General features: G+C 47.1%; 1 protein-coding gene across 2 annotated transcripts; it reads left to right on the top strand.

Moving 5' to 3' along the window:
• The first annotated feature begins 69 nt into the window (after positions 1–69).
• Positions 70–11,025, top strand: SPG21 (SPG21 abhydrolase domain containing, maspardin). Of its 2 annotated transcripts, none has more exons than XM_038147409.1 (9): positions 70–222; positions 3,246–3,339; positions 6,701–6,862; positions 7,647–7,727; positions 8,330–8,475; positions 8,926–9,034; positions 9,476–9,583; positions 9,948–10,088; positions 10,364–11,025. In XM_038147409.1, exons 2-9 carry the CDS (start codon positions 3,277–3,279, stop codon positions 10,484–10,486), a joined length of 933 nt encoding a protein of 310 aa, XP_038003337.1. In that variant the 5' UTR covers positions 70–222; positions 3,246–3,276; the 3' UTR covers positions 10,487–11,025. The 2 variants fall into 2 exon arrangements, with proteins under 2 accessions (XP_038003337.1, XP_038003338.1); XM_038147410.1 differs by lacking the exon at positions 70–222 and adding an exon at positions 786–2,031 and having other exon boundaries at positions 10,364–10,979.
• The last annotated feature ends 117 nt before the right edge of the window (positions 11,026–11,142 follow it).

Here is an 11,142-nt window from a genome sequence, read left to right as displayed (position 1 = left end):
CGCTCACTTCCGCCTCGGTAGCGATGGCGGCGGAGCTGTTTCCGCCCCGCCCGCGCCCCGCCCCTGGGTCACGTGGGCGGCACGGCGGAGCACCCGGAAGTGGCGGCCGGCGGGTGCCCCCGGCTGGGCGCGCGGGGCGGGAGGGGCGGAGCGGCGGCGGCCCCGGTGCTCCCGGTCCTGCTGCTCCCGGTCCTGCTCCTCGTCCCCGGGCCCTGCCAGCCGGTGAGCGCCCAGCAGCGATGGGAATGGCGGGGGTCTCGCTGTGGAGACGGGCCTGCCCCTGATCTCAGCGCGCCGCTGCGAGGAGGGAGCTCTGAGGGGCCGGGTGGGCGCTGAGGCGAGCGGGGCGGTGTCTGCTCCCTCGGGGCCGCTCTGCGCTCCCTCGGGGCCGCTCTGCGCTCCCTCGGGGCCGGTCTGCGCTCCTCGGGACAGCGTCAGCCCTGGGCAGGCTGTGCCGGAGGGGACGGGGCACTGTGCGGGGCGGGGATGTCTTTCGGGCTCTGGAGCGGGGTCGTTCACCCCTGAGGGAGGGAAGGGAGAGGGTCGGGACGCGGCCCGCAGGGAGCCCAAAGCCCCCCTGGGGGCTACGTTCGCTGGGGGTCTCTCAGGGGAAGGGGCTGCCTCAGCCTGTGCTGCAGAGGGGGAAGCCTGAGCTGAGCGTGTGGGGTTTTGTCACCTTCTCCCTGCAACACTGTGGAGTCAAATGTGGTTGAGGGGGAAGGAGCAGGGGCTGGGGGCGGTGCTGGGGGAGAGGGGAAGGTGCTGCTGCCATATCCCAGTCACCCATAATTCTTTCTCATTGTCTTTTAAAATCAATAATGAATGGAGTATGTCATTAGTGCAGTGGAATAACTCACAGGGAGGCTATTGCCAAGTGCTCTGAGCACATCCATAGGTGATTCTTGCAGAGGAATTGTTTTTAAAAGGTTAAAGTTCTTCAGGTTGTTTGGTTTTACTAAAAATGACACTTGGGTGTTTAGAGGCTGATCATGACCAGCATCAGCTCTTTGTGGTCTGAATTACCTTCAGTAGCTGAATCCCTATTTGGAGTTCATTGTTCAGCTTCTCTGTGGTTGGGAAGCACAGGTAGTTGTTGTTAATGTGAGTGTTTGTGTGTACAAATTTAATGCTGCATTTCTGTGCAGAAGAGAAAAAAAACCATTTCAATAAGAGGGCAGTCTCTAATGCGAGTTTCCTCTTGCCTGGAAAGAAAGGCAGCCCTTAGGAGTGGCAGTCACAGATGCTCCTTCAGAAGAAAGCTGCTGGAAATCAGCCCAGGTGTTAGTGGCCAATGGCTCACTTCCATGAGTGGTAGCAGGTGAACTGGGAAGTTCAAAATTTGGGTTTCAGGTGAACTCTCAACTCGCTGTGGTACCAGACAAGGTGCAGGGCCAGCACAAAGTCCACCTGCATGGTGCCTTTTCCTTACCAGCTGTAGTGGCACAGCTCGTGCTCCCAGCCCCCAGCAATTAGCTTAAGGGTGCTGAGAGACCGAGGGGGCAGCAGCAGTGGGGCGATCACAGCAGGAAGGGGTTGCCAACCCTCCCTGGCAGCCAGAGTGAGCAGCAGGAAGAGTCTCCCTCTCCGGCACCTCTGCGTCCGTGCGGGGCCCTGACTGTGGCTTCTGCTTCTTGGCCCTGCCAGTATAACAGTCCAAGATAATGTGTGTTTGAAGGCATTTCCTGTCATTTGTCTGCCACAGTTTTGTCACTCTGTTGTTTGCTGAAGAGCTTTCAGGAAGCCATTGATGTGTGGTTATGGGAAGGAATTAGCGTGAGCCGTGGTTTCCTCGCTCCTGTGCTGCAGGCCCCCAGCCCAGCAAAGCTTCCTTGCACCTGCTCTGCTTTGCAGGTTCTTGAATAGATGCTTTTTACCCTTGCTGTAATTTTACCTGCTGCCAGACTTGGATAGAGAGCAGAACAGTTGGTGCGAGCACCAGAGTGAAACCGCACAAAATTAAACAGCAGCCGCAGCTGAGCATCCCACCTCAAACCTTTGAACATGGGAGGTGTGGCACATGCTCCGTGGAAGGTGTGTGTTTGCAATTCAGAAAGTGCTTTCCCTTTTAAAATTAATGTGTTCTGCACTTGGAAGATGGCAAATGAAGACTGAAAGATGAGGAAGTTGTAACTCGCTGTTAATCCAGCTGTAACCCCATAAACTGGTTAAGCTGTCCACCAGCAGCTCTCCTGCAGGGACAAATGAATTGGAGTGACTCACAGAACACAACAAAGTCTTATTTTATGAAGAATTAAGAAATAAAACCTATTGATTTAGACTTGGCAACTGTTAAGTAACAAGAGCAAAAGTTTCTTTGTTTTTCTATGCTCGGTGCTGCGTGTGAATGCATGAAAATAATCTCCCAAGGCAGCTGGCTTTCAGGGTGAAGCTATTGAGTCTGCAAACTTCAGAAGTGTTTGATGCCATTTGTTGTATAAATGGAAGCTAATGGTCTCTTGCTGCTTAAAAAAAAAACCAACCCAAACAGTCAAATCTTGGAGCTACCTCAGTGTTTATTACTAATTAATGGAGTATTATAAGATACTCATTATGTATGCTTGGACATTCTGGCTGGGGAGTGAATTAGTGGCATTCCTGTGTGGATCCAACTCAGAATCAATTTGTGCTGTATTAATTGGTGTGCTTCAAGGATTTCTTCATTGGTAACTCCTGACAAGAGCCTGCTTCCGTGTGGATAGAATTAAAATTTCAAGGATTTTCTGTAAATTAAGCCCGGGATCAGGTGATGTTCCTGGTGTGCTTTGGGACTCGTTTGGGTCAGTTATACTCAGATGGAAAAGCGGGACCTGAATACTGAGTAGGTTCATGAAATAATGTCTGTGGTGTGAATTCCTGAGTGAATTGTATGAATATTTATTAGCTATAAACTTGGAGTGCCTTATCAATTTAAAAGAAACCAAGAACATGCTTTAGGTTTTGAAGCCACTTACAGCCTGCAACACAATTGACTTTCTGTGCAGCTGTCACATGGGAATGCTGCTACAGAAGCATCATCATTTCATAATTAGGTTGGTGCAGTAAGGCAGTCAGGTGACTGCCTCTTGGGAGAATAATTGCATGCTTTGATGAGAACTGAGCAAAAGTGAACTTGGTGTGAGTCAGAGGCAGTGCCATCAACTGATAAGAGCAAATCAGCCTGCACTGCTTTGTTTACATAGCACAGCTTTCGAGAGCTGCCCACGGTGAAACTGGGCTATTGATTTCTCATTCTCTCTCTTTTTCAGGCTGACCCAAGCTGAGGTTTTTCCAAACATCATGGGAGAGATTAAAGTCTCTCCTGACTATAACTGGTTCAGAAGCACAGTTCCTCTTAAAAAGGTATGTACATCTTGTGGGTGAAATATCTCCTCTTTTTTTTAGGGAAGAGACTCAGTGTGGTTAATGCAGAGAAGTCTGTGCTACTGAGCTGTTTTATCTCCTGAACTGTTGTCCCACAGGTCATGTGAGTGCATGAAAGCACACCCTTCTTCTTCCATGCTTCTTGGAGGTCGCTTCTGCCCGTGCTGGGGAGCAGGCTCTCAGCTGTGAGCCATGGCAGTGGTACCTGCTGAGGAGGGGGCTCCAAGGGAGTGCTGTGTGCTGGGCGTCTCCTGTGTGGCCTCTCAGAGCTGCCTGGGGGCAGCTGAGGGGACTGAGCTGCCAGAGCCACCTGCACTGTTCCTGCCCGTTGTCCTCAGGCCAAAGCAATGTCCAAAGGCACCTTGCCAGCAGTCAGGCAGGCTCCTGAGAGTGGGAATGTCCTTAACCACGGGGGAAAAACCCAGACAGTTTCTTTTGCTTAATCACACTAACCAACCACTTTCTCCTCTTGCTTGGATTTCCCCACTGCCTTTCACTGAGCCCCAGGAGAATGTTTGAGGTGTGCAGGGCTCCAACTTCTGCTCTCTGCGTGCTGAGTGGCCGAGGGCACGCAGTGCAGCGTGTAACTCCTGACCCAGTAAAGCACTGTGTACCTTCTGCAGGTCAGCCTTGCTGGGGCTGAGGTTAGAGTGACCTGCAGCAGCCCAGACTGTGCCAGACAGAGGGACAGCCCTGCCTTTACACCCTGCTGCTGTAGCACAGTCACTGCTGTGCCGTGCAGGCCGAGCAGCAGTGTCCTGTCTAGCCTCAGGTGTGTTATAGTTTGATTTTGGGCTAAGCTGACTTTGGTGTGGTTCCTTACCTGCATGACTGTGTGGGCTGCAGAGGCACCTTTAGGGAAGGGCTGCAGGATTATAATTCATTTTTGCCAGTTTGTGTCCTGCAGATAAGAAAGGTGCATTGCTGTTGACCCCACGAGCTCTGTTGTTGCCTTCAGGCAGTGCCTCACTGGGTCACCGAAGCCAGGGCCAGTAGAAAGATGTGTGGGTGCTCTGAGGCTCTGCTTGGTGGGATGCAAGGTGGTGAATGGAAGGAGTTGGAGGTTCTAGTTCCAAGGAAACATGGTTCTGCTGCAGCTCAGTGCTAGCAGCCACTGCCTTCAGCTGCTGCCAGTGCTCAGGGTTTCATAACTGGGGATGTGTGTAAGCTGAAGCTGATGGTGACCTGGTGACCTTCAGCCTCAGGAATGCCTTACCCTCCTGAGTGCTTCTGTCTCCTCAGAAGGCAAATGATGCCACAGGGCTGAATGTGGGGTATGAAGAAATAAACAAACTAGTCCAGGTTATTGGAGAAAGAATTAAAAATAGGCTCAATTTGAAAATGTAATTAGTCTCCGAAGCAGCCTTTGGGAATACATTTGCCTGCATTATCCCCCCAGAAGTGCAAAGCATGTGCAGTACAGAGGAGGGAATGACCAGCCTTGGTAACCTGTCAGATCAACCTAAGGAAGCAGAGCCAGAGCAGTTTGCTTGAGAATGTGCTGAGATGTTTCTCCTGACAGGCACAGGAAATGCACAGCTCCATCCTCCTTCCTGCCCTGGTCAGATATAGGAAGTACAGCACAGAAAATAACATTTTTAACCTAATCTTCTGCTTTGCCTGTGTGCCTCTATTTGCATACACCACTTTCTCTCTTATCTGAATCCTTCCTAAAAGTTTTCATCAAGGGACACCCAGGCCCTGCTAAAAAGTTCTGCTCTTTGTTTTGAGGCAGTTCAGGTTTTACCTTCTGTGGGAACTGTAGCTGATCTTGATCAATCAACCAGAACAAGAAAAAGGTTGGTGACCTCCCAAGTCAGGAGTTAACCACACTGCTGCCTACACAGCTCGGGAGCTGGAGTTAAACTGTCCAGCATGTGGCTAGAAATCAGCCAGAACAAGTGCTTAAACCATTGATTCACTGTCTGGGCCCAAGGAAAAAAAACATTGTCTCTCAGCCTCAGCTCTCTTGGCATGAACTAACTTTGGTGTTTTACAAAGACTATGGTGTGCCTTTGGAAATACTCCTAAAGGTAAACTTGGTAGTAGCCACCCTGAATGGATCCAGCATTGCTGATGGAATTACAGCTGAGAACAGCAAGGCCTGGAGCCCAGGGGTTGTGTGCCAGGAGTTGTTGTGGTGGGGATTGGGAGGGCTTTTGTACAAGGTTTATGTTTAAATGGCTTCAGTGGTCTGGAGGCTCTGGTATGCAATCTGTCTTTTTTTATAAAGACTTTAGAAAACAATGTTACCATGTGATTCCTCACATGCTCCCAGAGCCTGAAATACTGGCTTTATTAGGAGCAGATTTGTTAGTCAAGCAAATCTGATTTGTGATACACTGTTCTCCTCTGATTGCTGAGAAGCTTAACTGCTGGGCTGGAAAAGCAAATTGTGCTTGTATATTACTGTTCAAAAAGCTATAAAATCTCAATACAGAGGAGGTGCTTCTGGCTGCTTAGCTCAGGCTTTCCCCAGAGGTTTGTGCTGTTGATCTGGTACAAGATGCAGCTTCTGCTGGGTTGTGGAGCTGAAAGAACATCTGGAGTATAGAAAGCAGTTTCTGGTAGAACAGGCCTTGTCAAAACAAGTCAGGCTTTGGTGCTGCTAGAAAAGAAGACCCAATTCTTAACACTTCTGAAGGCACTGATTTTGCTAGGCCTTGTGGTACTGTATGAGGAGCTGCTCATTAAGGATAGCACCTCGTGTGTGAGTAATCTCCCTCAGCCAGCCGTGTGTCCTGGGCGATCCAGAAGCTCCTGAGATGCTGCCAGGTGATGGAAGCATATCCCTCCAGGTCAGCCCTGCAGTGCTGCCCTGGGAGTCGTGTGTGTCTCTGTTTCTGGCAGGCAGCTGTAAGTGTTTCAGATCAATAATTTGTGGTGCTAGCTGCTTAATTCCACAGGCCTGCGTGGTTTCAGACCTGTAACATCTTCTGTCTGTGGATGCAAATATCAATGGTTGTTTAAAAAGCTGTCCCTGGGGCAGTGCTGGCTCTTCCAGCCTCCAGCTGCTGCTCTTGGTACCCTGATCTGACCTCCTGGGTCCCTCCTGAGCATGGTGGCTCCTTTCCTGAGGTGCAGTTCATTATCCAGCTTACATCACAATGCACAAAATATTCTGTCTGATGGTGCGGGGCCACAGTTCTGTTCCAGCTGTATCCACACTGTCATTCCAGTCAGAAAACAGCCTGAAAGCTATTGTGAAGAAAAGCAAAAGAAGGTCTTGAGTATTATAACATTTACTAGATGCTGGAAATTTCTAGAAGCCATCCTGGAAGCTGGCTGAAGAACCTCACTTGTTTTGTGTTTCTCTTCCCCCCTGTGCCTCTCTTTCCAGATAATAGTAGATGATGATGACAGCAAAATCTGGTCACTGTATGATGCAGGGCCAAGGAGCATTCGCTGCCCACTCATATTTCTCCCTCCTGTGAGTGGGACTGCAGATGTGTTTTTCCAGCAAATTCTGGCACTGACTGGATGGGGCTACAGAGTTATTGCTGTGAGTATTCTCAGTCCTGTGTCAGAGGTGGTGTACTTGCGCTTGTTGCTCTGATTAGAGGTTGGATAATGAACTTCTTAGTTTTGACTTAGGGAATCCACCAAAAGACATCGTGCCAAGTTGCACTACAGAGTAGTTAGCATATGGATCCAGGCTGGAATCTGCTCTATGTCCACAGCAGCATTTACCCAAAACCTTGTTGACTTCTCAGCCTACTTTTCTCTTTGTGTGTCCTGGACACAAGTACTTTTTGCCTCCAGCTGCATCTTTGTTAGCCCTGAGGCAAACACGAGTTAGTTCAGGGTTTCCATGTTTTCCTCTGGGAATGTGGATAACATGGTTCTTAGACTATGTAACAGCTGCAGATCCACTCCTTAAATCCTACCAGCCTGCTCTTCTGGGGCTGCTCAGCTCCTGAGCTGATCTGAAGTGTTGATTTGTACAATATACAGCCTGCCTTTAGGAGTACCACTGTCTTTTGCAGCAATGAATGATTTCTGTATCTGTTACACGCTACAAAATCACTGAAGAACCATTCCAGCCTCCCTGCCACTGATCCCAGCGTGAGGCAATGCTGCACTTTCCCCAGCAAACTCTGCTCTGTGGCACTTGGGTGTGTTTCTGTGTAACTGAGGGGGAGGTGTTGTCACCCTCAGGCTCTGGGGACCTTGAAGAGGAACTTCATAACATGGGAGAGGCACAGCACTGTCTCGAAACCTTTAATGTGAGAGCTGAACTTTGAAGAAGACTGATCTCAGGTTTTTCTAACTTTGTGCTTTTTTAGTTGCAGTATCCAGTGTACTGGGATCACCTTGAGTTCTGTGATGGATTCAGGAAACTCTTAGACCACCTTCAGCTGGATAAAGTGAGTGCTCCAAGATAAGGCAGTGGACAAATTGTTCCAATAAAAACCTGATGTTTGAAACAGTCTCATTTAAGAGCCAGTGCAAAAAAAATAGGATACAAAAATGCAGCCTATAAATAAAGAGGCTGTGTTGCAATTTCACATTTGAAACTAGTTTATTTTTGAAGGTGAATGCCCTTGGAAATTGTCATACTTGGCCTAAATTCAGCTGCTGTTCCAGGCCTATTAAATTGTATGGGTTAACTTCATTTTTTGTGAGATCCTGTGGAAGTTATCATTTCTAACTCACAAAGCACAGAACACCACAGTTGAGTCTATTGGGCTGTAATAGCTGTGGAGAACAAAGTGAAATGTCTGGGTTTTTTCTTAAGCTTGGTGAACACAAAGAAATTAGCACTGTGAGTCTTTGGGAAACATTTCCTTTTGTTAGCATTTATCACATTTATATTGCACATAAAACCAGGAGATGAATGGAACAGTGATTCTTTCAAAAAATGGGTTATAAGGACAAGGTAAGCTTGAATGACCTATTTTTGTAATGAAACACTCTGCTCAGAGGTCACATTTCATCATCTGTGTTTTTTTTTTTCCCCTTGCATTAGGTTCACCTTTTTGGCGCTTCTCTGGGAGGCTTTCTGGCTCAAAAGTTTGCTGAATACACACACAAATCTCCCAGAGTCCAATCTCTGATCTTGTGTAATGCCTTTAGTGACACTTCTATTTTCAATCAGACGTGGACAGCAAACAGGTAAAGAAGACAGACAAGCAGACTCATGGCATTAATTTTTTTGCAGTGAAATGTCACATTGATTAGTTGGATATGTGTCTAACCTGATTCCAGCCTGGGGAGGGAGGTGTGGGATGGAATACTTGTGACTTTTAAAAGCACACCACAAGGAGAATGGAAATGTTAACAACTGAGAGTGTGGAATTAGACAGATTGTTCTGTGATCCTCTGTGGATCTGTGGTCAGATTTAAGAACTCTGCCTGTTGTCTAGCAAAACCATTTAGAGCAAGAAGAATGTTGTTCATCATATTTAAAGTATACTTTTGCCACGTAACTAGAAGTTTCTTCAAGGATTTAATTTGAAGTTAAAACACGAAGTCTGTGCAAGGAAAGAAAGCATGTACAATACAGCATCTTGATGTTGAGTCCTTGGTACTTGAAGATATTGTTACATCTTATTTCTGTTTTAGCTTTTGGCTGATGCCTGCTTTTATGCTGAAAAAAATTGTCCTTGGGAATTTTGCATCCGGTCCTCTAGATCCCGAGATGGCTGATGGGATTGATTTCATGGTGGACAGGGTAGGTGTGCTCTGGTGGCTGTGGTGTCACTCTGTAGTTACTGAGTGGGAGGTTGGAGATATTTCTGCTGCTTTCTTCATTCATGACCCAGGAGGAAGGAGTGGGAAGTGGATCTTAGCAGGTGTTGACTGTCACAGCCCCAGCAGTGTAACCGATTCACTGACCCTCTACCTTAGTTCTGTTTATTTGTGTCAATCAAGAGGAGTTAAGGAACTGAGGTGGAAAAGGAGAAAATGCTGGGATAGATCTGCAGGCCATGCTCTGGGGGCAGGAACAACTTGTGGAATGTGGTGTAGGCATTTGTCTCCTGCAGTGTAATACTAAATTGGAATTACAACCTTCATCCCTTTAAAACTATCTTCTCTTTGCCTGTATTATTAATATTGCATTAACTTCCTGCAGTGAAATATGTTGTTAATCAGTGTTTCTCTCTACTGCAAGCTGGAGAGCCTCGGCCAGAGCGAGCTGGCCTCAAGACTCACCCTCAACTGCCAGAACTCCTATGTAGAACCTCACAAAATCCGAGACATCCCTGTAACCATTATGGATGTAAGTGAATCTCAGTTTTTTAATTAAACACTATTTCCTCCCTTTGGCAGGTGGAGCCACAATATTCAGTCAGCAATTTAGCACGCATTTGCAGCATGTAATTTCCTATTTAGGGAAGCCTTCTGCTGACTGGGCAACACTGTGGCTTTTCTGTGCTGCATTGTGAATTAGATATTCTGTACCATATGTTTCAATATTACAGTATTGGCTTGCTAGCTGTCAATGCCCAGGTTTGCTTGTTTTCTGTTTCATTAACACCATTCCACGAAGAAGCTGAGGGTCTCCTCTAGGAGCAGCATGCAGCCAATCTGATGTATCAACAAAATCTGAGGTTCAGAACTCACTGCTGGGACTTGTTCCACAGGTGTTCGACCAAAGCGCGCTTTCAACGGAAGCAAAAGAAGAAATGTATAAGCTTTACCCTAATGCCAGAAGAGCTCACCTCAAAACAGGAGGCAACTTCCCCTACCTCTGCAGGAGTGCTGAGGTCAACCTGTACATTCAAGTGAGTTCCTGAATTCAATCTATGAACGTTTTTAGCCACAACAGCAGAAGGAAACTCCTGTTGAGCTTCTTTTGTTACTTAACTTCCCTGTGTGCTCTGTGCTGCTGATACCAAAGGGCAGGGCTGGGAGCAGCTGTGTCCATGAGCTTTGGGGCTTTTCTGTCTCTGAACTCCTGTACTCCAGAGCCATGGTTTCACCCTCACAAAAGTTACTCTGAAGGAATGTTTCTCTTTTACCAAAACACTGTTTCTGTGTTATTTCCCGTGCCCAACAGATCCATTTGCTGCAGTTCCACGGTACCCGGTATGCAGCCATTGATCCCTCCATGGTCAGTGCAGAAGAGCTGGAAGTCCAAAAGATCAGCCTTCACACCAGCAACGAGCAAGAGGAGCAGTAGGCTTGGGAGTGCCAGTGAAACAGAGGCATTGGTTTGGTGGTCTTCCTGTGTACAATCAACTGTTCCCACTCTGCCTTTTCCCTCGTGTTAGCCGATTATCACTGTGTGATTCCAACAGGATCAACAGTCGGTGAACTACCCGTGGACAGCAACCTCCAGCAGTGTAATGGGATAGATCTGTTTAATTTTTAGTCTTTGGATTCAAGGAAGCATCTTAGAAGACTACACTTCTAAAAATAAAAGACATTTTTTCTACCAAAGTCTTCACTGTATCATGTTCTTAAGCAGAACGGTATTTCTTTTTATATTTTTCACTCGGCTGTATATATTACCACATGCAGATTGTGTACTTGTAAGCTGACATCTATTTTTGTTGAATATTTGATTTAAAAGATGTTTAAGTGTCAATATTGCCATCACTTATTTGCTTCGTGCATTGTGTTGTAAGTTAGTTTGTTTCTATTTGAAATAAAGCATTTGAATTTTTAACTTTCTTGCTGCATAAAAAATGGTTTTCAATAAAACTTCACTTTCAGCAAGTGCCTCTTGTTTTGACTCCAAGAAAACAACAGCTTGAGCTCACTGCAGTCCTGGTTTGCCTCTACAAACACCTCTGGAAATGAAGAAAACCACCACCACCACCTGCTTGAATTCCT

Source organism: Motacilla alba, chromosome 10, assembly GCF_015832195.1.
Source record: "Motacilla alba alba isolate MOTALB_02 chromosome 10, Motacilla_alba_V1.0_pri, whole genome shotgun sequence".
Classification (NCBI taxonomy): domain Eukaryota; kingdom Metazoa; phylum Chordata; class Aves; order Passeriformes; family Motacillidae; genus Motacilla; species Motacilla alba.
This window is presented reverse-complemented; position numbering and strand designations above follow the sequence as displayed.

Bases quoted from the DNA above. Each gene is read 5' to 3' on its own strand.
- SPG21 (XM_038147410.1), top strand. The intron at 9,035-9,475 runs GTAGGTGTGCTC...CTCTACTGCAAG, and splicing joins TTGATTTCATGGTGGACAGG to CTGGAGAGCCTCGGCCAGAG. The intron at 9,584-9,947 runs GTAAGTGAATCT...CTTGTTCCACAG, and splicing joins TCCCTGTAACCATTATGGAT to GTGTTCGACCAAAGCGCGCT.